Genomic DNA, 27,306 nt, shown 5'->3' on the forward strand with positions numbered 1-27,306 from the left:
GCACCGCACGGTGGTTCCGGCTGATCTGTGAAGAGACCTTCTCACATAAAGAAGGATTTTTTCAATCCATTCCTGGTGCACGATCTCTTTTAGCATATTCCATTCAGCCATTTTCTCATGTTAAAAGAAAAAACAATAAATACAAATAAGATTGGAAAAACACAACAGCGGAAGTCGGGCAGGCGCCAGCTTGCTACACTCAATGTCACAGAATCTGAAATATGCGCATGCGCAGTTGATTAGCCCAGAGTATTCGCCTGTGCACTGTGTGCAGTCAGTGTGCAGAGGAGTTTTGGCTTGTGATATGCCAGCTGTATAAATGGTGGTGTGGATAGTCTCGCTATGGACGGGCCCAGAGCCATTGTGGATTGCCACTGTCATCTGTCTGCTGCAGAGTTCAATCATGTAAGAGCATTGTGTGTGATTGTAAGTTTGTTCTGTGCACATTCACTCCAAGGGACCGGTGTTCCAACATTTTAGCATACATTGACAAAATAGCATACATTTAAAGTGATATTCTCCTTTTTAGTAGAATCAGTGTCCCCTTGCCCACTCGCACCGGGCAAAGTAGTTATCTATATCAGAAGTTTACAACTGTATATCAGAAATTGTCATACTCAAGCACATGATGTATACTAGTACTGTATCTTAAGCAGAACTGTAGATGGGTATCAAACACACTTTTTCACTTACCTGGGGCTTCTGCAAGCTCCCAGCAGCCGTCCTGTCCCGCGCCGGTCCTCCACGAGCCTCCATTCTCCCGCCGCCGCTCCGTTCCTTTCCTCAACTCGTAAGTCGAGGCCAGCGCAGCCCTGACAAGCGTATCTTTTCTTCGCGTTCCCGTGTGCAATAGCGCTATTGCAGATGGGAATGCGAAGAAAGGATACGCGTGGCTAGAGCCGCGCAGGCGCAGTGGCCTGGTGGCGAAACCAAAAGTAGCTGGCGGCGGGAGAAGGGAGACTCGTGGAGTACCGGCGTGGGACAGGACAGCTGCTGGGGGCTTGCAGAAGCCCCAGGTAAGTGAACAGTGTGTTTGAAACCTATCTACAGTTCCACTTTAAGTGAACCTGAACCAAGTAATATTATTTAAAGTGAATCTGTAACATCAAAAATTCCCCTGGGGGGGGGGTACTCACGTCGGGAGGTGGAAGCCTCAGGATCCTAATGAGGCTTCCCATGCCGTCCTCCGTCCCTCTGGGGTCTCGATGCAGCCCTCCGTACAGCGGCTATGTAAATATTTACCTTCCCACCTCCTGCGCAGGTGCTCTGGCGGCTCCGAAGTAGGTGGAAATACCCGATCGCCGTCGGGTCTGCTCTACTGCGCAGGCGCAAGTCTGCGGGCCTGCGCAGTAGAGCGGACCCGACTGAGATCGGGTATTTCCGTCTACTTCGGAGCCGAAAGCAGCCACAGCGCCCCCGGTGGAGCCTGCAAAGGTAAATATTGAATTAACAGTCGGGTCTGTCGGCGGCTGTACGGAGGGCTGCAGCGAGACCCCCGTGGGACAGAGGACGGCGTGGGAAGCCTCATTAGGATCCTGAGGCTTCCCCGTCCCGAGATGAGTACCCCCCAGGGGAACTTTTTGAGGTTACAGTGTCTCTTTAAAATAAACACATGATGTACCTGCAAATGATTATTACATACAGTGGCTTGCAAAAGTATTTGGCCCCCTTGAAGTTTTCCACATTTTGTCATATTACTGCCACGAACATGAATCAATTTTATTGGAATACCACGTGGAAGAGCAATACAAAGTGGTGTACATGTGAGAAGTGGAACGAAAATCACACGATTCCAAACATTTTTTTAAAATCAATAACTGCAAAGTAAGGTGTGCGTAATTATTCAGCCCCCTTTGGTCTGAGTGCAGTCAGTTGCCCATAGACATTGCCTGATGAGTGCTAATGACTAAATAGAGTGCACCTGTGTGTAATCTAATGTCAGTACAAATACAGCTGCTCTGTGACGGCCTCAGAGGTTGTCTAAGAGAATATTGGGAGCAACAACACCATGAAGTCCAAAGAACACACCAGACAGGTCAGGGATAAAGTTATTGAGAAATTTAAAGCAGGCTTAGGCTACAAAAAAGATTTCCAAAGCCTTGAACATCCCACAGAGCACTGTTAAAGCGATCATTCAGAAATGGAAGGAGTATGGCACAACTGTAAACCTACCAAGACAAGGCCATCCACCTAAACTCACAGGCCGAACAAGGAGAGCGCTGATCAAAAATTCAGCCAAGAGCCCCATGGTGACTCTGGACGAGCTGCAGAGATCTACAGCTCAGGTGGGGGAATCTGTCCATAGGACAACTATTAGTCGTGCACTGCACAAATTTGGCCTTTATGGAAGAGTGGCAAGAAGAAAGCCATTGTGAACAGTAAAGCATAGGAAATCCCATTTGCAGTTTGCCACAAGCCATGTGGGGAACACAGAAAACGTGGAAGAAGGTGCTGTGGTCAGATGAGACCAAAATGGAATTTTTTGGCCAAAATGCAAAACGCTATGTGTGACGGTAAACTAACACTGCACATCACTCAAAAAGCACCATCCCCACTGTCAAATATGGTGGTGGCAGCATCATGCTCTGGGGGTGCTTCTCTTCAGCAGGGACAGGGAAGCTGGTCAGAGTTAATGGAAAGATTTATGGAGCTAAATACAGGGCAATCTTGGAAGAAAACCTCTTGGAGTCTGTAAAAGACTTGAGACTGGGGTGGAGGTTCACCTTCTAGCAGGACAACGACCCTAAACATAAAGCCATGGTAACAATGGAATGGTTTAAAACAAAACATATCCATGTGTTAGAATGGCCCAGTCAAAGTCCAGATCTAAATCCAATCGAGAATCTGTGGCAAGATCTGAAAACTGCTTTTCACAAACGCTGCCCATCTAATCTGACTGAGCTGGAGCTGTGTTGCAAAGAAGAATGGGCAAGGATTTCAGTCTCTAGATGTTCAAAGCTGGTAGAGACATCCCCTAAAAGACTGGCAGCTGTAATTGCAGAAAAAGGTGGTTCTACAAAGTATTGACTCAGGGGGCTAAATAATTACACACACCCCACTTTGCACTTATTGATTTGTAAAAAAATGTTTGGACTAATGTATGATTTTCGTTCCACTTCTCACGTGTACACCACTTTGTATTGGTCTTTCACGTGGAATTCCAATAAAATTTATTCATGTTTGTGGCAGTAATGTGACAAAATGTGGAACACTTCAAGGGGGCCCGAATACTTTTGCAAGCCACTGTACTTCCTCTCAGAAGCTCACCATTTTCTTCTTTCAATTATTCTTTCCAGTTCTGAAAGATTTTGTCAGAACTGAAATATGTCAGTTGCTGTCAGTTACAATTGAAAGGACAACTGATGCGCAAGGTAAAGCCATAGGGGGTATGGCTCCGGTGGGCAATATGACAGTTAACAGTGTCCTGACCCGGAAGCTGTTATGGGGAAATGACCATTTTCACAATGGAGGCTGGAAAATTCCATTGATCACAGTGGACAAACAGGATGCAGGAGAAGAGAAAGAGATTGACGAGTAGACTACACGGGAGGTAAGTTTGATGTGTTTATTCTTATGTTTAATTTTCAGTTCAGGTTTGCTTTAATTCAATCAATAATTGGGAGTCATTTTTTTCTGGTTGCTGCTAAGGTACAGGGCAGTGTTCTCCCCAGGCTCTTTTAGCCGGGTGCACAACCCAGCTAGTTTTGATGAGCACCCGGCTGTCATCGGCTCAACTCCTTTCTATGTTATAAGGAGAGTTGCGCACAGAAGTACCAGCCCAGCATTTTCTCATATTGCTCCACCTGGCTCCTATTTCATGCCAGTCAGCTGGAAAAAAATTCTGGGGGGAACACTGCATAGGTCCAAGCTTTGTGGGACACAGTAAGGGGATTGGGCTAGCTTGCTTGTTAAACATCTAAATATCCTTTGCTGTGGCTCCATCATGGGGAAGTTTCTGGACTTCAGGAAGTCAGGCTTTTGCAAAAAGGTCCAACGAGGCACATTCAGAAGATTAGTCATATGACCTTAGAATTTGATGACTCTCCCCCCCCCCCCCCCACCCCACCCCCAGGTGAGTTTGAGGCTGCGGGTTGGTGAGTGGTCCTTATCAATCAAGTGTACCTTGCCTGATTGGCAAGAGTGGTCCACTAGTGGCTGTCTTTTTTTCATCCATAGACTTGAGGCTTAGCCTGCCCTGGTCACAACTGTTAAGTCATATCGATGAGTTCCTACACTCCGCATAGATGTTAATTTTGATGACCTTACACATGAACCATGATGCAACATCTGGCTGTATGGAACCAGCATGTTGACATTGCGGTACTAGATTAGTGTAGGGGACCCAGCAGGAATCCTCCTAGGGAAATGACCTTAACATGATTGGGTGGGCAGCATCCTCTCGAATGGCTAGATTTTAGATAGGTTGTAGTAAACTATGCCCACACTTTTCGCCAACCACAATCATGCTGTAGATAATACATGTCAAACTCTGGCCCGCAGGCCAAATAGCAGATTTGGCCCCAAGTTTTTTCCCCACTTTGCATTATTTTTGATCACTCTAGACCACCAGGGTAGCCATCTTAAAGGTGAAGCCCTAGATTGCCAGGGAAGTCATATGGGGGTGGGGGGGGGGGGTGTCACTAGGCACCAGGGAACTGTAGAGGGGAGGGGGAAGGCATTAGACACCAGGGAACTGTAGAGGGGAGGGGGAAGGCATTAGACACCAGGGAACTGTAGAGGGGAGGGAGAAGGCATTAGCCACCATGGAACTGTATAGGGGAGGGAGGAGGACCACTAGACACCAGGGAACTGTATAGGGGAGAGACCTGTAGAGGGGAGAGATGAGGCATTGGATACCAGAGAACTGTATAGGGGATGGAGGAGGGGGGGTACTAAACACCTCAGGAAATTGTATAGGGGAGGGAGTCTGACCAAACACCAGGGACCTGTATATGGGAGGGAGGACTACTAGACACCAGGTAACTGTAGAGGGGAGGGGGAAGGCATTAGACACCAGGGAACTGTATAGTGGAGGGAGGAGGACCACTAGACACCAGGGAACTGTATAGGGGAGGGAGGTGGCCACTCAACATTGATGTTGGCCTGCGACTTGGTCCCTGTGTTCATTTTCAGACCATTTTGTATTCGAGTTTGACATCCCTGCTCTAGGGTGCTGTGATTGGAGTACTGTTTCCTATGAGGTTTCCTGCTGGTTCTCCTAAACTAAACAGTTTCTTTTTGTGCAGTTGTCTATGTGTGCTTGCAGATAACAGAAACAACAGTATATTCACCTTTTTTCTTTTTTTTTTCGTAGGACATTGATAATGTTTTGCAGGAAGCAAAAGCAGTAAGTATTGCAGCTGTTCCAACTTTCTATAAAACTTAGGCCTGGTTCACATTAGCTTTTTACGGAACGTTTTCATTGGTTCCTATATGCTGCAAAACCTTCCGGTTCCGTTCCGCTGAGCGAAATGGTCCGGAAAATTGGGTCCTGCAGCATTTTTTTGTCCATTCAGCGGAATGGACTACGGATCCGTACGTCCGGTTCCGTTGGCAAACACTAATGTGAACTGGGCCTTACACTTTCTTTTTAAAGAAACACATTTGTCCAAACCTTGACTAATTTTTGGTTTGAATTTTACTTGCTGTAACTAACAGGATCTGCTCAAGGCAATCCGGTCATAGAGTTTCTACTTCCATATAAACATCATCACAGTTTGATGTTCTTTTAAGGTGCCCATGCATTACTTGATTTTTCTGCTCGATCAACCATTCAGTTTGATCATTTTATCGGATCATGGAAAAATGGATTACCTTATTTTCCTGCATATAAGACGCACTTTTCCCCCCCACAAAAATGGGGATAAAAAGTCACTGCATCTTATATGCCAAATACAGGGAGTCCCTGCTGATACGAACCGCCAACCTGCGACAATGTCAGCACAATTTACCTCATCCATCAGCTCCAGCTACGATCAGAGACCTCTCCTCTCCCTCACTGTTCCCCAAGTGCCGGCTTCTGCTGATGACACGATCAGCAGAAGCCGGCACTAGGGGAACAGTGAGGGAGAGGTCTTGGATCGCCCACTCAGTACGATGGGCCCAGATCATGGCCAGAAGTTTACAGAAAGGTCCGCCCCCTGAGTGGGAGGAGTTTGGACTTGCTGCTGGAGAGAAGATTTTTAACAAGGTCTTGATTAGAATTCTCCATGTAAAAGACGATGATAACTTGCATTGCATGATAAAATGGAAATGTTTTAATTGCGTGTACTTATTATTGCTTTCAGATTGGTGTACGGGCTCTAGTGGCTGTAGCAGAGCACGCAGCAGAGTTTGAAAAATTAATACAACTTTCTAGAAGGTAAGTTAAAACCAATCCCTAAAGCACACCTGAAGTGGGAGAGGCATATGGTGGCTGACATATGTGTTTGCTTTTAAACAATGCACATTGCCTGGCTGTCCTGCTGATCCTCCGCCTCTAATACTCTGAACAAGCATGTAGCGCAGGTGCTCTGATTGACGTCTGACTGGATTAGCCACATGATTATTTCAGTGCCATGATTCAGACAGTACTGCAGCCAGAGAGATCAGCAGGATGCCAGGCAACTGGCATTGTTTAAAAGGAACTCACTACGGCAGCCTCCATATCCCTTTCAGTTCAGATGTCTTTTAAAGCTGAATTAATTACAAGTGAAAACCTGCTACCAAACTCTTTATTGACAGTATAGTGAGCCTACCTGCCTTTGAGCCAAATTAGTGTTGTCTCTGTGTAAATATTACAAATTCCATATGCATGTACAAATGTAAAGCCCTTTCAAACACAGTGTCAAAGAGAACCGGATCTTTGCACAGAGCTAAGAAGATTAAAAAGGTTAATAGTTAATCTGTCAGCTTGTTTGATAATGATTATTTTTATTTAGTATTTATATAATGCCGCCATCTTCCGCAGCGCTGTACAGAGTATATTGTCTTGTTACGTAACTGTCCTTTAGAGGGGCTCACAATCTAATCCCTACTACAGTCCTATGTCTATGTTTGTATCATGCAGTGCATGTATCGTCTAGGGCCAATCTAGGGGGAAGCCAATCAACTTCTCTGTATGTTTTTGGGATGTGGGAGGAAACTCTAGTGCCCAGAGGAAACCCACACAGACATGGGCAGAAGCCATGTGCAAAACTCTGGGTCTGTCCAAGGTACTTCCACTTCCTGTGGAGCAAAAAAAAAAATCCAAATCCTTAGCCACGTCTGTGTAATAATCAAGATTAAACTGATCATTTATGTAATGTGATTGTACGCAGGAATCCAGGGCTGGTGTTCCCGTGTTTAGGAGTCCATCCGGTGCAAACGGGGGCCTCTAAGGAACAAAGAGGCGCTACTCTAAAGGTGAGATTTGTCAGTGTTATTAGCAGCCAGATGCCGGGGCTGCACTGTTTATGCTGCAAGCCGTCCAGCACCCAGGAGAGAGACTTAGCTTCTATATGTAGCTGGCACCATTGTTTGGACTTCATAGGCAGGATACACGCACGAAACAGTTTAGCACGCAACCACTCACGCTACTGGCTCACAACTCGGCACTGGGACCTGATGAAGATAGTTTGCTCCACGAAACGTTATGCCTGGTACACACCGTGCAATATCCGCACAGGTCAAATCCATAATTTCCGACAGGTCCGATTAGGTTTCAGTTCGATTCTCTGATCGATTTTTGTACAGAAGTCATTGGAAAATGGATCAGAAAAAATATCAGAAATCCGATCGGACCTGTCGGACATTATCGATTTAACCCGTTGATCTAACGGGTCTATATATACTATGTATTGCTGTGTATTGGTATGTAGACCCGCCCCCTCCCAGGGATGTTTAGCCTAGGCTATGATGTCACACAGCCTTCTCCCCCAAAAGCATTTTGGGAGATCATGTGATGTTCCTGCTCACTTCACAGAGGGGAGAAAACATTCCACAGTAATTCAGCAGAAGAACAAGCTGGCATTTCTGATAAATGTAAAAACGTACTGTAAATCGGGGTGAGGTGATATTATACAATGCACAAATATTGACTAAATCATTTCTAAATGAACTTTGAAAAAAACAATCTTATTCATAAAGTCATATACAGTAACGTTACTCTTTAAAGAGACTCCGTAACAAAAATTGCATCCTGTTTTTTATCATCCTACAAGTTCCATAAGCTATTCTAATGTGTTCTGGCTTACTGCAGCACTTTCTGCTATCACCATCTCTGTAATAAATCAATGTATCTTTCCCCTGTCAGACTTGTCAGCCTGTGTCTGGAAGGCTGCCAAGTTCTTCAGTGTTGTGGTTCTGCTATGAACTCCCCCCTCAGGGGGGAAAGAAACACACAAATGATCTCTTGAGATTCAAAAGGAAAGCTGTATACAGCCTGCTTGTGTATGGATGTATTTTCTATGTGTGGACATACTGTACATCAACCTACTTCCTGTTTTGGTGGCCATTTTGTTTGTTTATAAACAAACTTTTTAAAACTGTTTTTAACCACTTTTAATGCGGCGGGGAGTGGCGAAATTGTGACAGAGGGTAATAGGAGATGTCCCCTAACGCACTGGTATGTTTACTTTTGTGCGATTTTAACAATACAGATTCTCTTTAAAGAGGAACTGTCGCAAAAATCTTAAAATTTAAAACACATACAAATAAGAAGTACTTTTCTTCCAGAGTAAAATAAGGCATAAATGACTTTTCTCCTATGTTGCCGGCAAGTTTTAGGCTAGTCCATCTCTCCATGGGGGATTCTCAGTATGACCTTTATTCTTTAAAAAGACATTCCCTGAAAAAGATTTATACAAAGATGCTGGCCAGCCTCCCTGCTCGCAGTATACTTTTTTGGCAGTTGGATGGAGTAACTGCCATTCACTAAGTACTTTTAAAAATAAAGAAAACCCTGAGAACCCCCCATGAGAACATGGGCTAGTCCAAAATCTGTCGGTAATGTCAGATTTCTACCACTCACTGTAAGTGACAGCACCATAGGAGAAAAGTAATTTATGGCTCATTTTACTCTGGGAGAAACATACTTCTTTATTTGTATATGTTTACATGTATTGTAAATTTTAAGATTTTTGCCACAGAGGTCCTTTAAAGAGAACCCGAGGTGGGTTTGAAGAATATTATCTGCATACAGAGGCTGGATCTGCCTATACAGCCCAGCCTCTGTTGCTATCCCAAACCCCCCTAAGGTCCCCCTGCACTCTGCAATCCCTCATTAATCACAGCCACGCTGATTGGAGGGAAGGGACAGGGGCAGGGACCGGAGCTATGCAGGAGGCGGGGGAGCAGCTGAGACTGACACTACAGATGTAAACACAGCCTCACAGCATGGCTGTGATTTATGAGGGATTGCACAGTGCAGGAGGACCTTAGTGGGGTTTGGGATAGCAACAGAGGCTGGGCTGTATAGGCAGATCCAGCCCCTGTATGCAGATAACATTCTTTAAACACACCTCGGGTTCTCTTTAAAGCGGTTTAAAACCCTGACATAATATTCAATAAAAACATGTTTTCCTACTTTGTATATGCCATACGGTTATTATATTTGCATTTTTGCATAAGTATTATTATTCATTTAGAAGTGATAGGTTCCCAAAAGTACAGTTTTTTGCTTTGTGAGCTGACTTTGCATTTTATTAATAATTGGTTTTATTCATTGCGGTTTGGCAGCCAGACAAGCTTTCAGTGTCTCTCTGTCTCCAGCAGCTCCTGCACAGTTGATACATTTTAGTAAACACAAGATAACATCATCTAAAGTTCGGATGCATCTGCATTTCACTGCACTGAACTTTCAAGCTCTGTGTGTAACCCTTTGAATGCTGGTCTAGTAAAAAACATGCTGGTTGCATATAATATGCTGTAAATAATGTTTTAGAACAAAGATGAAATGCAGGGTTATATTCCGCTTTAAGGCTTTGTGACAATGCAGGCTGTTTTATTTTTTGTAGGATTTGGAAGATGCTTTGCCTTTAATAGAGCTGTACAAGGATGAGCTGATTGCTGTTGGCGAGGTAACGGTCATTTGTGTATTTATGTTGTTATAGTGCGACAAACGTCACTGTAGTGGTTTTAGGCACACAAATACCTTTAACCACTTTGTCCTCCACTACAGTATATCTACGTCAGCTGTGGCACCCTCCATCCACAGTGACGTAGATATACTGACCTCCTTGCAGCCCTGCTGTGCACGGTCGGGTGCGCTGCAGAGTGCACCCTCCGGCACTGTCAGCTGCAATACTAATTGGCAAAAGGGAACATGTTCCCTTTTGGCCAATTAGTCCACCCTCCTCCCATGAATGATCGCTGCAGTAGTGAACTACAGCGATCCTTCATCTGTCCCCCTTGGCGCACAAACAGTTAAAAAAAATGCACAAGCAAGCAGCCACACTCACCTACCTCGGTCCTGCGACTGTCGTGAAGTCTGATCCTCCGATCACCGCTCAGAAGTCAGCCGCATATTGCCGGAAACCTGGGTCCCGGCGTGATGACGTCATCAAGCCGGGACCCGGGTTACCGGCAATATGTGGCTGACTGCAGAGCGGTGATCGGAGGATCAGGCTTCAGGACAGTCGCAGGACCGAGGTAAGGTGAGTGAGACTGCCTGCGTGAGCATTTTTTAAAACTATTTCTGCATAGAGGGGGCTGCCTAATGGGGGGGGGGGGGGTGCATCTGGCTATATTATTGGGGGAGGGGGGGATATGTAAAATTGGGGTTGTAAAGCATATCCACAGGGGGACATCTGAGTAACCAAGGGAGGGGGGTTTACAAATGTTGCACATCGGGGGGGTTTCAAATGCACAACGGCACCTGGGGGGGGCCATAACTTAATACTGGGGCACATTTGCTATAATGGGGGGCAGCACTAATCTTGGGGGTACATCTGGCTATAATGGGGTAATCCTGATCCCGGGGACACCTCTGGCTATAAAGAGGGGCACTATTCTTGGGGGTGCATCTGTCAATCGATTCTGGGGGTGGCAAACGCAGGGGACACATCTGGCTATGCTGGGGGGGGGGCTGATATTGGGGACACATCTGGCTATACTGGGGGGGTGATACTGGGGACACATCTGGATATCTATACTGGGGCGACTTTAACTGGTTGCACAGTTTTTATGTCAATCGCACTTTTTATTTTTAAACAGAAATTGGTCAAAATTGAGAACTAATGCATTTTTTTTATTTTTTTCCCCCTTTTTCCCATTAAAATGCATAGAGAGGAACATTTTATTTGGGACCAAATACCCCCCAATGAAAGCTTAGTTTGTCTTAAAAAAAACGATATATAGATCATTTAAGTAGCACGAGTACAGATGAAGTTATTGGTGATTAAACAGGGACACCGCTAAAGCGTCAAAACTGCTCTGGTCAATAAGGGGAAAACAAGGTCTGGATGCGAAGTGGTTAAAGTAGGGATGGTTGAAAATGCAGATTTCGTGGAAATTCCAATTTCTGCGGATTTCCGTTTTCCGAGGAGACTTTTTTTTTTTTTGTCATGTTTTGCATCCTCTGATTGGCCGGAGTGCTCCTGAAGACAGGCCGCTGCATACTGCGCACACGCAAGCGCCCTCTCTCACACGTGTGCAGTACGGAGCCGCCTGTCTTCAGGAGGACTCTGCTCCTGAAGACAAATAAAGTTCCCCGCGGCGGGGGATTTGAACGGAAGAGCTGCCGCTGGAACGACGGCACCGGGAGAGTAAAGGCTCTATAGGACCCAGAGTCTTCCCTTTTTTAATAAAAACTTGCAATGACTTTAAAGGGAACCAGAGTTGTGAAAAGAAGAACTTTTATACATACTTGGGGCTTCCTCCAGCCCCATAAGCTCAGATCACTCCCACGCTGCCATCCTCCGTTGTCTGCAGCTTCAGGAACTGGACCCGTCACTTCAGCCAGTTGGCTCCAGTCTGCGCAGGAGAAGTGCGCCCTCTACGTGTCTCTCTGGTGGCTGCTGGAGAGATGCGCAAACCGCGCACTTCTCTTACGCCAGACTGGCTCCGACTGATGAAAGTGACGGGACCCGATACCGGAGCTGCAGACAGCGGAGGACGGTGGCGTGGGAGCGATTCAGGCAGATGGGGCTGAAGGAAGCTCCAGGTATGTATAAAACTTTTTCTTTTCACAAGCTCTGGTATGCTTTAAACACAACATGCTGTGCAGAAGGAAGGGACTCTGGTATTATGTGCTTGCTTTTTTTTTTTTTCAGACATATGAAGTTTTTAATACATTTTGGAATAGCAGGATTAAAGAGGCACAGTAACAACACATAATAGACTGCACTACATTCAGTATATCCTGGTTGGAGCATCAGAAATCATTCTTTTATCTACATGTAACACTGTCCTCCCACTGATGCTAAGTCTAGAGGACAGGTGTCAAACGCAAGGCCCCTCACCACACACGGGACACCCAAGCGAAATTAACAGGGGGCCCCTCCTGGTAGCCACACAAATGTTAATATCGCATGTGAAGGTTTTGAGGGTTATAGAGTGACAAATACGATGTGGAAGGACATTCCAGAGCAAGGAAGAAGATCGTGAGAATCCTCTCAAAAATATGAACAGAGGTGATTCTGGAGAAGAATAAGAGGAGGCTGACGTCGAAGTGTAGTGAGGGTACAGATTTTAGAGATCTCTAAAGTTTGACCTCTGGCAAGATTTAAAGGTCAACTGAAGTGAGAAGAATTTGGAAGCTGCCATATTTATTTCCTTTTAAACAATACCAGTTGCCTGGCAGCCCTGCAGTAGTGGCTGAATCACAACAGAAACTTGTCAGATCTGAAAATAATGTCAGAAACACCTGATCTGCTGCATGCTTGTTCAGGGGCTATGGCTGAAAAGTATTAGAGGCAGAGGATCTGCAGTATAGCCAGGCAACTGGTATTGCATAAAAGGAAATAAATATGGCAGCCTCCCTATCACTCTCAGCTTCACTTTAACTCAGTCAGTCATTCTAGCAGTTTTTGCTCTAGTTGTGAATCAGACCCCGTTATCACCTGCCTGGTAAGCTGTATTCTGTCTCCCCACAGGTAGGCCTGGACTTCACACCCCGAATCGCCGGAACCAATGAGCAGAAGGAAGAGCAGCGTCAGGTCTTCATCAGGCAGATAGAACTGGCCAAACAGCTCGGGCTGCCACTGTAAGGCCTGTGCAAACCACTGAAACGCTACATTACCAAACCTGCAGCTCAGTAATCCTGCAGACTGAGCGTTGTAGGCCTGCTATAAACACATAGTTCAGGTGCATTCCTGGCTCCCAGAGGCAGAGAGGAAGGATTTGCACTGTGCCAGGAAGTGATGCATTATGGGTATTTAATTTCAGATAAGGGGAATCCGTTACTTGCATTTACCATTCGAAGACATAACAACAAAAGTCGTTTAGGCAATACCTTTATAGGACCATTCCAGCGTAAAAGTGAGCAGTTAAATTCTGACAGAACTGACAGGTTTTGGACTAGTCCATCACCTCATGGGGGATTTTTTTTGTCTTCTAAAAGTAGACTAGACACACACCATACAATTAAAAGATCCAATTTTTCACCAAATCGATAATTTTGATTGGTTGTCTCAAAAAATCTAGATGTTTTAAATCCGATCGAATTTCCCTTTTTTTCGATTTGTGGAGATTGGACATGTTGGAAATTTCAGACCAACTTTATCAAGACTTGTATGGTGTGTGATGGATTGTCAATTACTTGATGTACAGTTCCAATCAATTTTTTTTTCTGAGCTTTTCATTATTTTATTCATGATTGGGGAAACATTGAACATAGGTGTGTGGTAGATTGGTCAGATTTTTGAATTGTTAAAATCAGTCAGAAAAATTGATTGCTGTTCTTGAATTGAACAGATATTTAAAAAAAAATGTATGGTGTGTGGCCACATTTCGTGTTTCAGTTGTCAAGTCTAACTGACAAAATAGATTGTAAGTGAGTAGGGAGGCTGTCCAGTATCTTATTATTTTGGCAGTTGAACTACCGTTCAGGAAATGCTTTTAAAAGCAAAGAAAACCGTGAGAATCCCACATGAGGAGATGGATTAGTCCAAAACCTGTCGGTTCTGTCAGATTTTAACTGCCTACTTTTTTGGCTGGAGTGAGCCTTTAATGGCTAACTGTACAAGATTTCTTTGCAAGCTTTTGAAACTTTAAGGTTTTTCCTCAGGCATGTTACAGAACGGGGTCAGAACATGCCTGAAGAAGAAACTTAAAGTTTTGAAAGCTTGCAGAGAAATCGTGTAAAGTTAGTCAGTAAAGGCATCACCTAAACAAATTTTGTCGTCTTCGGATTCTTACCGGACCACATGAAACATACATTTACCATATGTTTTAAAGAGACACTGAAGCGAAAAAAAATATATGATATAATGAATTGGTTGTGTACTATGAATAATTACTAGAAGATTAGCAGCAAAGAAAATATTCTCATATTTTTATTTTCAGGTATATAGTGTTTTTTCTAACATTGCATCACTCTATAATATGTCCAGATTACACAACACTCAGCATTCAAAATGAGTCTTTCAGAGCAGTCTGTGAAGTAATAAACTCTCCTCTGCTAGAGGAAAAGTAAACAGTTCAATTACAGTTGAGATAATAAAAGTCAGATAACAGCCCTCTCCACGACCAAGTTGGTCAGAGAGCTTAATAGCTTTTTTGCATAGAGATAACAACTGGAGTTTCTCAACTCTTCCTGTACTGGAAACAATTAGACTGATGTATCTGATCTTAATGTTTTATTTCTTAGCTGTACTACACATACAAATCATAATATCATCTTTTTTTTTTCGCTTCAGTGTCTCTTTAAGGATAACATTACTTATAAAGTTAAGTTATCCAAAATGACCCTTCAACATTCTAAATGCCATGCCCTAAACCCCAGTACCTACTGCCACTTTTTCTGCAGACACAGGGGCTGAGCAATCCAAAAAGCATGATTATCCAGTGTCACTTCTTCCTTTGACTGCTAGGTGTCACTGCTGAGTATAAATCAGATGGCGCCTCTTTTTTGCTGCAAAGTAGATCCAGGACAAAGATGGGGCAGTGATGCTCGATGTGAGCAAATTAAATTGGACCTGAACTCTTGCACAGGACAGAAGGAAAAATGAGTGAAATGCACCCTGTATGTATTTAGTGAGTTTAGCCTGTCCAATTCCCCATCATCTTTAACTAATTACAAGTTGTAATTTGATCTTTCAGCTGTTAGCTGGCTGCCTCTGCAGCAACACAGAATGTTAACCTTATGTTTGTTACCATGAAAGCAGGGAGTAGACACACTGCAGATTTATTGCAGGATTTGTATCAGCTGTAACAAAGAAATGTTTTTCGTTAAAGGTTATTATGCTGCTGCTTATCTTTTAGAGCAGAGAGGAAGTGCTGGGTTCAGGTGCACTTTAAAGGATACCTGAAGTGACAAGTGACATGATGAGATAGACATGTGTATGTACAGTGCCTAGCACACAAATAAGTAGGCTGTGTTACATAGTTACATAGTTACATAGTTATTTTGGTTGAAAAAAGACATACGTCCATCGAGTTCAACCAGTATAAAGTACAACACCAGCCTGCTCCCTCACATATCCCTGTTGATCCAGAGGAAGGATCCTTTTCTTCTTTCTCTGCCTGAAAGAGTTAAATATCAGGTATGTAAGTGGCTGACTCAGTCCTGACTCAGACAGGAAGTGACTACAGTGTGACCCTCACTGATAAGAAATTCCTACTATAAAACACTTTCCTAGCAGAACATGGCTTCTGAGAGCAAGAAAGACATAAAAAGGGGAATTTCATATCAGTGAGGGTCAAAATGTAGTCACTTCCTGTCTGAGTCAGGACTGAGTCAGCCACTTACATACCTGATATTTAACTCTTTCAGGCAGAGAAAGAAAAAAAAGGAACACAGCATAGTTATTTGTGTGCTAGGCACTGTACATACACATGTCTATCTCATCATGTCACATCGGGTATCTGAGAGAGTATGTTTGGGAATTAGAGCAGACAGCAGATTTATGGGAAATCCGTGATTGGAGGACTGTGCTTGGTGTACTGAGACTTGTCCTTGTTCTCTTCCACCCAGGAATGTCCACTCCCGCTCTGCAGGACGGCCGACTATCAATCTGCTGAAAGAACAAGGTACAGTAGCTTATATCTCTTTACCATGAGAAAAATTAAACAATAACTTCTCTACTGAACATTTATTGTTGTGTTTTTATGCACCTATGTGTAACTAACATATAGTTTAAAGAGACTCTGTAACGACAAAAAGATCCCCTGGGGGGTACTCACCTCGGGTGGGGGAAGCCTCAGGATCCTAATGAGGCTTCCCACGCCGTCCTCTGTCCCACGGGGGTCTCGCTGCAGCCCTCCGAACAGCCGGCGACTGTGCCGACTGTCAGTTCAATATTTACCTTTGCAGGCTCCAGCGGGGGCGCTGTGGCTGCTTTCGCTCCGAAGGAGGCGGAAATACCCGATCGCAGTCGGGTCCGCTCTACTGCGCAGGCGCCGGAGACTTGCGCCTGCGCAGTAGAGCGGACCCGACTGAGATCGGGTATTTCCGCCTCCTTCGGAGCGAAAGCAGCCAGAGCGCCTGCGCAGGAGCCTGCAAAGGTAAACATTACGTCACGGCTGTACGGAGGGCTACAGCGAGACCCCCGAGGGACGCAGGACGGCGTGGGAAGCCTCATTAGGATCCTGAGGCTTCCCCCATCCGAGGTGAGTACCCCCCAGGGGCCGTTTTAACGTTACAGATTCTCTTTAAGGCCGTTATGATTTCTTATGTTATTATGAAATCGTGCCTTATGTTCTGCTGTTCTTTTGTCTTTCTACTATTTGAAATCAATAAAAATTATTGAATATAAAAACAATAGCTTCTTTCATTAGTTGGGAAAGAGATTTTAACCGGTTCCGGAAGCAAGCTATTGAAATATGTGAGGCCTAGGAACTCCAGTGAAATCAATGTAATAAAAAAAGTGCTTCAATTTTACAATAATTATGTATAAGTCAGTGTTTGCTCATTGTAATATCTTTCAAATCCCTGATTTACATTCTGACATTTATTACATGGTGACATTTTTACTGTTGGCAGGGGATGTAGCTGCTGCATGTTTTTTTTGGCAGCTGTAAACAGCTATTTCCCACAATGCAACAGGGTTCCCAGACAGGAAACTGCCAGGAGTACGTACTCAAGAGCTTCTTGTGGGAGGGGTTTCACCACAATATCAGCCATACAGCGCCCCCTGATGGTCTGTTTGTGAAAAGGAACAGATTTCTCATTTAAAAGGAGGTATCCACTACTTATTGGGATAAAGTTCAAGTCTTGGTCGGAGTTTCTCTTTAAGGTGGCCCATACATCAGATGAATTGGCAGCCGATAGACCATCCGATTCAATTATTATAATCAAATTAGATGATAATTGGTGCTGCTAAGAGCATGTTCAATCAACTATTTGACCAATTTCAGGCCAAAATTGGTTGAATGTATCGATTGGATGTGATGCAAGATGTCGGCTGTCATGATCGATTGGGTCGGTAACCGTGTGTGATATCGTCACGAGCGTCGAATGTGACTGAATCCCCGTGCTGTCCCCCCCAGTGTAAAATGTGCCCTTGGTGCTTAAATACTTAAAGGATAGGCGAAGTGACATGTGACATGATGAGATAGACGTGTATGTACAGTGCCTAGCACACAAATAACTAGGCTGTAGTCCTTTTTTCTTTCTCTGTCTGAAGGGTTAAATATCAGGTGTGTAAGTGGCTGACTCAGTCCTGACTCAGACAGGAAGTGACTACAGTGTGACCCTCACTGATGATAAATTCCAACTATAAAGCAATTTTCCTAGCAGAAAATGGCTTCTGAGAGCAAAAAAGAGATAAAAAGGTGAATTTCTTATCAGTGACGGTCACACTGTAGTCACTTCCTGTCTTGAGTCAGGACTGAGTCAGCTACTTACATACCTGATATTTAACTCTTTCAGGCAGAAAAAGAAGAAAGGAACACAGCATAGTTTATTTGTGTGCTAGGCACTGTACATACACATGTCTATCTCATCATGTCACCTGTCACTTCGGGTATCCTTTAACCGGTCAGTGTCCGCCTCTGTCTCCGCACTCTTCCTGACACACGTGTGTCCCACGTGGTTTCTGCCGCATTGCACATGGGTGTGTGTGAGGAAAAGTGCGGAGACGGCATCGGACACCAAAAGGTAAAGTATTCATGCACGGCCTGGGCACCTGAGGGTACACCTTAATTTAAAGGGGGGAGGAGGGGTCGGGGGCAATAAGGCAGCGTCACTTTGGCCGATTCCCTGAAATATTTCATACTGAAATCTCTCGGGATTAGGTCTTGTGGTGTATGGTCATGCAACAGATCTCACTCTGATCTCTTGGCCGATCTGCCCATACATTGTGTGAATTATTTGCGTCTTATTGACCATCCCTAATCAGAACACACATTTTACTGTAGGACTTTATTAGAGACATGCCTTCCAGCAACGTCTAGCAGCCTTCCTGCAGCACCTAGCGGCTCCCCCATGTACGTAAGCCGGCATGTCATGTTACCTTCATCGGGTCAGGTGTCACATCGACTCGCGTACACGGACGCCAAAAGCCGCTAGGAGCCCGCTAAGTGCTGCAGGAAGGCTGCTAGACATCGCCGGAGGCTCGGTAAGCATTTTAAAAGGCTCAAAACCCGCTGAAAACAAAGTCCTGATATCCCTCAGGCATGCCGGTTAGTTGAGACTTCCAGTTGCCTGAGTTTCAGATAACGGGGGCTTTGCTGTACTGTGGGCAACGGTGCAAAGTAAGGAACGTGAGCTTAATGTCTGCTTTGGATATTCTCAGATGACTGTAGAGTAAAATGACTAGCATGGTACCGAGTCGTTTTTATGGGAATTTTATGAAGAAAGTGTTCTTTCAATGGCTTCCTGTCTCAGGTGCGGAGAAGGTCCTCCTCCATGCGTTTGATGGGAAGCCCTCGGTGGCGATGGAAGGCGTGAAGGCCGGATACTTCTTCTCTATCCCTCCGTCCATCGTCAGAAGCGAGCAGGTAATAAACAGAGGCGATCATGTGACTCAGCACATGGCAGGAACTGAGCCCGGGAAATGGCAGGAACTGAGCCCGGGAAATGTCAGGAACTCACAGACCCCCAGAACGGTCATACGCTCTCTATGGTTAACCACTTCAGCCCACAGGTCAGTTTAGCCTTCCCATCAAGAGCCATTTTCACCTGTCAGCGCTCCGCCCATTCATTTGGCCATAACTTTATCACTGCTTCTCACACCTGGGTGATCTATATCTTGTTTTATTCGCCACAAATTAAGCTGTTTTGTGGGCGATACTTGTTTTAAAATAAGCAATGCTACTATAAATAAAACCCAGCCATTTTGTTTGCCCATTAGTCCCAGCTATCACAACATTTAAATTATGTTTTTAGTACAATGTATGGCGACAATATATTCTTTTGAAATAAAGTTGTATTTTTCTTTCTGTTTTTTTTTTTTTTTTTTTTTTTTTAATCTGGTCAATAATTATTTCTTTTATTTATTTTAAGTATTGATATAGCACCAACATATTAAGCAGCGATGTACAGAGTATATGGTCTTGTCACTAACTGTCCCTCAGAGGGGCTCACAATCTAGTCCCTACCACAGTCACATGTCTATGTATGTATTGTGTAGTGCATGTATCATAGACTAGGGCCAATTTAGGGGAAGCCAATTAACTTATGTATGTTTTTGGGGTGTTGGAGGAAATTGGGGTGCCCAGGGGAAACCCACACAGACATGGGGAGAACATACTCCTTGCAGATGTTGACCTGGCTTATTATTTAACGTAACAGTAATATACCCTTATGACATACATAAAAAAAAAAAAAAAGATGAGTCTCTAAGTCTCTATGTTTTTTTTTTTCTTTCTAAATGGTTAGTTGTTGTGTTTTTTTTTTTTTTTAATTTATTTTTTTAACACAAGTGTTTCTTTGATAACTGGGAGGGAATGGGGGCTTTGGAAGAGATTCATTTTATTGTTAATTATGTGTATCCTAACTGTGATTTAACTTTTTTGCCACTACATGGCGCTGCAAACACTACCCTGGATATTGTTAAAATTTGTTTTTATTTTATTTTAATTTTTTTTTACACTTTCTTTTACTTTCAATATTATAAATGAACAAGACATCTGATCGGTGTCATATCCATTTATTCCAGGCACAGCGGTTAGCTCAGGGGGAACACTTGTTCCCCTTCACCAATCACTGCCACGTAAATGCACATGCACCCGTGGCAGTAACATCGGATGCATACACGCGTCCAGTTAGGCCCGGTTAACATTAGAATAAAACAGTCCATTCCCGGATTGGATGAGAACGGATCTAATGTTAACCTATGGATCTGTTCACATCCATCTGTTCAAACGTATCCGTTCTGCACGATCCGCTGTACGGACCGCAAGTTTCCTGCTGCACCAATTTTTCCGGACCGATGACCCTAGCGGAACGGAAGCTGAAGCGCTGCATTTGGGCAATCAGAAAACAGAACGTTTCTTCACGGATAGTTCTGAATAGAAAAATACACTGGGGGGGGGGGGGGGGGGGGGGGGTTCGGGGGAATGTGGGCAAACAGAGCGGAAGCAGCGGAACAGAAAACGGAGAGAAAATGGATCCGATCCACCGGTGATCAGATCTGTTTTCACAGATCCGTTTGCCACTTCAGTGCAAGTGTGAACTGGGCCTTAGATATGAGCAGCTTCTGGGGGACGGCGAGGCAGACAGTGGCTCCACAGATTTTGAATCCAATTCGAAATCGATGTGCAGTGGGTGGGCAGCCAATAGATCCCTCTCTGATCAGATTTGCTAGAGGGAGCTATCTGGTGGTCGATCTGGTGGCCATTTTTAAGTGTATGGCTGCCTTTACATTTTCCCTGTGTGATTTACTCTGTATGTGATTTCATCTCTCTTTGTTTAAGAAGCAGAAACTGGTGAAGCAGCTTCCCCTGGAGAGCCTGTGTCTGGAGACCGATTCCCCGGCCCTCGGGCCTGAGAAACAGGTGAGGATTTATGTGTGTGAGTAAAGAGGAGCTGTCAGATTCCTCTGTAGGTCTCAGATTTGTGCTGCTGTCATTTCCATGTGGTTCGTTTGCATTGCAAAGCAGTTTACTGGAGATTGCTGATGCTTGTTACAGTTCACCTCCCGCCACAGAGCAGAGCGCGCCCAGCTGACGGGCAATACACACGGCTCTCAGCGCATGGCCGGGAGGGCTAACAAGAGGAGCTCACGTCAATCAAGTGTCCCAGAAATGAAAGCATGGTTTCCTAATGGAAATTAGGTTAAAGTGGGCCTGAACTCTTACACAGGACTAAAGGAAAACAGAGAGAAATGTGCACCCTTTATGTATTTAGAGTTTAGCCTGTCTATTTCCTCTTCAGATGTGACTAATCACAAGTTGTAATTTGATCTCTCAGCTGTGTCAGCTCCTGCCAAGGCAAAGCAGCTAATTTGTAAACACAGGATGATAACAATATGTCTGCTTCCATGAAAGCAGAAAGTAGACACAATGCAGATGTATTGCAGTATCCGTTGACAGGATGTTCACAATTTATAGATCCTTAAAGTGAACCAGAGATGAAGCGCCCTCATGTATTTTACCATATAAATCAGTGGGAACATTAGAGAAAACACCTACCCAGCAGTCCAATATCAGAGAAACTATAGAATGTCTAAATACAGCCGAGCGCCTCTGCAGAGTATTCAAATAAATAGAATTGTTTACCAAAATTAACAGAATTGTGTCTACTGATGACGAAGTCCACCACTGCCTCCCTTTTTTTTTTTAATTTTTTTTTTTTTAGTATAATTTTATTCTTGTGTTGGCGCTTCTGTTCAAACATTCAGTTTATAGTTTAGTCCACCTTTTGGTAGAGGGGTGTTACCCCACTTCCTTCCTGTCTACAGAGAGCGACTTCTTAAAGTGGACCCAAATAAAAAAAATACAAGATTTCAGAAATAAAATCTATTTTCTAAATTATAATAATAAATAGCTGCCTTTTTTCAGCAGCATGATGACAAATATAAAATATGTTACATTTATTGGAGGAACCCCTCCCTTCCTTTCAAATTGCCGGGACAAAATCCGGCAGACTGGTGGAGTAGATGGTGTCCGGCAATGGAGGAGTTGCTAATGGCTGCCCCCAGTATAACCCTAGCTATAAAAAGAGAAGGGTGAAAAGCATGCACTGAAATGATCATAGGTTTGAAGGAGTGTTTGTTTATCTTTGTATGTGTCAGAGTGGTGCAACTAAATATTTTTAATTAAAAAAATGTTTGGTTTGGGTCCGCTTTAACCTGAGTGGGGTCAGATCTAATCTCCCCTTCTGCTTTAACCCATTGGTAGCTTCAAATCTTGTGCAGTGACAGCCTCTGTCGGTATATCTCGTTTGGTTGCCTAGTGCAGCCAACGAGTGCGTGGCAGTAAGCAGTTATATTTACCTGTTCCCAACGGCTTCTTCTCTTCCTCCACTGGCGGCTCTGAACTTGCGGCAGGTCTTCTGGGTCCCGATCACATCCGATCACATGACACGTGATCAGGATCCAACAGATCATGTCAGCATCACAGCGCCACCTGGTGTTGGAAGAGGGGTGATCACCTCTCTCCCCCCACAAAGTGGCGCTGACATGCTGCAGATTTTGCGTTGGGACTGAGGCAGTTTGGAAACTTCCGTTGCATCGCGTTACAGGGACCCTGAGCAGTGGCTAAAAATGAAATCTGGCCTTTCCTGGGGTTCCCTCCAGTCCCTCCCAGCTCCAGTCAGCAGAAGTCTCACGCATCTTGCGTGCCATCTCATCATTGCCGTAAGACTGAACTGCGCATGCGCAGGAGTCTTACGGTGACCAGCGTGATGATGCGTTGGTGCGCACACGCAAGACTTCAGCCGATGTCGCAAATTACTGGAGCCAGCAACGGGACCGTGGAGAGGAAGAAGAGGATGCTGGGGGACATCGTGGGCTACCGGGGGGGGGGGGGGCGATGGCTGGAGGATGCTCCTGTTAAGACCAGATTTCATAGTCATAGACTTGCATGGCCCCTGCGGCAGGGATGCATAACATGGGCAGGCACAGTGGCCAGGTGTAACGCACTTTGGGCTTGATTCACAAAACCGTGATAAAACAAATATCACACCTTATCAAAGATATCGCACCTTATCAAAGATATCGCACCTTATCAAAGATATCGCACCTTATCAAAGATATCGCACCTTATCAAAGATATCACACCTTATCAAAGATATCACACCTTATCAAAGATATCACACCTTATCAAAGATATCACACCTTATCAAAGACATTGCACCTTCTCAAAGACATCGCACCTTATCAAAGACATCGCACCTTATCAAAGACATCGCACCTTATCAAAGACATCACACCTTATCACAGTTAACGTCCCTTATCAGAGTAGCATAGCGAGCGCTACGAACCCACAGAGGCTCAGGGCAGGACGAGTGCCATTGCCAATAAGCAGGCATAGGTTTGTAGCGCTCGCTATGCTACTCTGATAAGGCGTGTTAACTTTGATAAGGTGTGATATATTTGATAAGGTGTGATATGTTTTATAAGGTGTGATATTTGTTTTATCACGGCTTTGTGAATCAAGCACTTTGTGTGACATAAACAGGTAGCATTTGGTAAGCTGCTTATAAAGCTATCAGCAGATGTTACTTTAATCTACATCTAGAGATGAGCTTGAAGTTTGTGAGCAATTTTTTTTTTCCTTTAGGTGAGAAATGAACCGAAAAACATCACAGTTTCTGCTGAATACATTGCTAAAATCAAGGGGATCTCGCTGGAAGAAGTGATTGAAGTGACTACAAAGAACGCCATCAGACTATTCCCTAAACTGCAGCAAGCTGTGCACTAATAAACTAACTTTATTTTTTTATATACCTCTTGGGTGGATGTTTTGTGTTCATGGCTGGTGGTTACAGGCTGTGGAGGAGAAGAAACGGACACACCGTGTGACAGAGCGGGATGATCCACTAGGCAACCTAGGCAGGTGCTTGGGGCTTGGTGGTTGTCAAATGGCCCACCTGCCAACTTCTCTGACCGCTCTCCACTTCACCTTACTAAAAAGACCATGAGGCCCCAAATCTACTACCTTGCCTAGGGACCCATTACATCTGAATCCATCTCTGCTGTGTAATCATAGGAAGCAAGCCATCTCTATCTGCTAACAGGGAAGATGGACAGAAAGGTGGACCTGTTCCTAAGATGATGGAATTCCCAGAAGATTAAAGAGGCCCTGTAGTGACGTATACTGAAGTAAATTATTCAGGCTGGCCACTTTTACAGTAATTTTCCTAGTTTCAGCATCAGAAACACTTCCTATAGCTATATATTGCTGTAGATAGGTATGTAGCACCGCCCTCCCAGTGATGTCACAGCCTAAGCTGTTTAGCTATGCGGCATTCTGCTACCAGAGCATTCTGAGAGACCAGGGATATTTTGTACTGGCTTCAGAATGCTCAGCAAACGAACATTCCACAGAAATGCAGCTGCCAGGACTAAAGACATTGCCACCTGTGATCATTTTCTTAATGTAAATCAGGGAGAGGAAAGATTTTACAATGGGCAAACACTGACTAAATAATGTATTAACCTCCCTGGCGTTCTATTAAGATCGCCAGGGCGGCTGCGGGAGGGTCTTTTTTTAATTAAAAAAAAACTATTTCATGCAGCCAACTGAAAGTTGGCTGCATGAAAGCCCACTAGAGGGCGCTCCTGAAGCATAATTCCGATCGTCTCCGGCGACCAGAATTAACAAGGAAGGCTGCAATGAGCAGCCTTCCTTGTTTGGCTTTCCTCGTCGCCATGGCGACAAGCGGAGTGACGTCATGGACATCAGCCGACGTCCTGACGTCAGCCGCCTCCGATCCAGCCCTTAGCGCTGGCCGGAACTATTTGTTCCGGCTGCGCAGGGCTCGGGCGGCTGGGGGGACCCTCTTTCGCCGCTGCACGCGGCGGATCGACGCGCTGCGGCGGCGATCAGGTAGCACACGCGGCTGGCAAAGTGCCAGCTCCGTGTGCTGCTTTTTATTTTATCAAAATCGGCCCAGCAGGGCCTGAGCGGCAGCCTCCGGCGGTGATGGACAAGCTGAGCTCAGGAGGTTAATGAATATTGGAAAAAAAAGTAAGCAATTTTATTCATTGTGTTGTTTTCACTACAGTTCCTCTTTAAATACCAATCTTCCATTGTGTCGCTGAATCGGTTTCTACTACTTGCCTCTAACTGAGCATGTTCATCCATGTCCCTTGAGTTACACTTATATGGGCCCTGTGAGAACCAAGCAGCTGTATGGTAAGGCCCTGGATGCTCTCTGACCCCCTTCCCACCTGGAACCATTTGTCTGCGAAGCCAAAACCAAATGGCCCTCGGAGAATAGTGATGGGGAAGCAGAAGGGCTAAAAAAAGTGAGTGGTGCCAAGTGTAAAAAATTCCAGTGCATTCCCTGCTTTTCAGCGCCTATCAGTGCATTCCCTGCTTTTCAGTGTCTACCAGTGCATTCCCTGCTTTTCAGCGCCTACCAGTGCATTCCCTGCTTTTCAGCGCCTACCAGTACATTCCCTGCTTTTCAGCGCCTACCAGTACATTCCCTGCTTTTCAGCGCCTACCAGTGCATTCCCTGCTTTTCAGTGCCTACTCAGTGCATTCCCTGCTTTTCAGCGCCTATCAGTACATTCCCTGCTTTTCAGCGCCTACCAGTACATTCCCTGCTTTTCAGCGCCTACCAGTGCATTCCCTGCTTTTCAGTGCCTACTCAGTGCATTCCCTGCTTTTCAGCGCCTATCAGTACATTCCCTGCTTTTCAGCGCCTACCAGTACATTCCCTGCTTTTCAGCGCCTACCAGTGCATTCCCTGCTTTTCAGTGCCTACTCAGTGCATTCCCTGCTTTTCAGCGCCTACCAGTGCATTCCCTGCTTTTCAGCGCCTATCAGTGCATTCCCTGCTTTTCAGCGCCTATCAGTACATTCCCTGCTTTTCAGCGCCTACCAGTGCATTCCCTGCTTTTCAGTGTCTACCAGTGCATTCCCTGCTTTTCAGCGCCTATCAGTGCATTCCCTGCTTTTCAGTGCCTACTCAGTGCATTCCCTGCTTTTCAGCGCCTATCAGTACATTCCCTGCTTTTCAGCGCCTACCAGTACATTCCCTGCTTTTCAGCGCCTACCAGTGCATTCCCTGCTTTTCAGCGCCTATCAGTGCATTCCCTGCTTTTCAGCGCCTATCAGTACATTCCCTGCTTTTCAGCGCCTACCAGTGCATTCCCTGCTTTTCAGTGTCTACCAGTGCATTCCCTGCTTTTCAGCGCCTATCAGTGCATTCCCTGCTTTTCGACGCCTACCAGTACATTCCCTGCTTTTCACCGCCCACCAGTGCATTCCCTGCTTTTCAACGCCTACCAGTGCATTCCCTGCTTTTCAACGCCTACCAGTGCATTCCCTGCTTTTCAGCGCCTACCAGTGCATTCCCTGCTTTTCAGTGCCTACCAGTGCATTCCCTGCTTTTCAGCGCCTACCAGTGCATTCCCTGCTTTTCAGCGCCTACCAGTGCATTCCCTGCTTTTCAGCGCCTACCAGTGCATTCCCTGCTTTTCAGTGCCTACTCAGTGCATTCCCTGCTTTTCAGCGCCTATCAGTACATTCCCTGCTTTTCAGCGCCTACCAGTACATTCCCTGCTTTTCAGCGCCTACCAGTGCATTCCCTGCTTTTCAGTGCCTACTCAGTGCATTCCCTGCTTTTCAGCGCCTACCAGTGCATTCCCTGCTTTTCAGCGCCTATCAGTGCATTCCCTGCTTTTCAGCGCCTATCAGTACATTCCCTGCTTTTCAGCGCCTACCAGTGCATTCCCTGCTTTTCAGTGTCTACCAGTGCATTCCCTGCTTTTCAGTGTCTACCAGTGCATTCCCTGCTTTTCAGCGCCTATCAGTGCATTCCCTGCTTTTCGACGCCTACCAGTACATTCCCTGCTTTTCACCGCCCACCAGTGCATTCCCTGCTTTTCAACGCCTACCAGTGCATTCCCTGCTTTTCAACGCCTACCAGTGCATTCCCTGCTTTTCAGCGCCTACCAGTGCATTCCCTGCTTTTCAGTGCCTACCAGTGCATTCCCTGCTTTTCAGCGCCTACCAGTGCATTCCCTGCTTTTCAGCGCCTACCAGTGCATTCCCTGCTTTTCAGCGCCTACCAGTACATTCCCTGCTTTTCAGCGCCTACCAGTACATTCCCTGCTTTTCAGCGCCTAC

At 45.1% G+C, this 27,306-nt stretch overlaps 1 protein-coding gene across 2 annotated transcripts; it reads left to right on the plus strand.

Annotated features, from left to right (window-relative positions):
• Positions 1–203: 203 nt before the first annotated feature.
• On the plus strand, positions 204–23,943 carry TATDN3 (TatD DNase domain containing 3). Of its 2 annotated transcripts, none has more exons than XM_068232942.1 (10): positions 204–405; positions 5,315–5,347; positions 6,288–6,361; positions 7,299–7,383; positions 9,975–10,037; positions 13,053–13,162; positions 16,094–16,149; positions 18,947–19,059; positions 20,977–21,057; positions 23,785–23,943. In XM_068232942.1, exons 1-10 carry the CDS (start codon positions 343–345, stop codon positions 23,923–23,925), a joined length of 819 nt encoding a protein of 272 aa, XP_068089043.1. In that variant the 5' UTR covers positions 204–342; the 3' UTR covers positions 23,926–23,943. The 2 variants fall into 2 exon arrangements, with proteins under 2 accessions (XP_068089043.1, XP_068089044.1); XM_068232943.1 differs by having other exon boundaries at positions 205–405; positions 20,980–21,057.
• The last annotated feature ends 3,363 nt before the right edge of the window (positions 23,944–27,306 follow it).

The sequence above is a fragment of the Hyperolius riggenbachi genome, chromosome 4, assembly GCF_040937935.1.
Source record: "Hyperolius riggenbachi isolate aHypRig1 chromosome 4, aHypRig1.pri, whole genome shotgun sequence".
In the NCBI taxonomy this organism is placed as follows: domain Eukaryota; kingdom Metazoa; phylum Chordata; class Amphibia; order Anura; family Hyperoliidae; genus Hyperolius; species Hyperolius riggenbachi.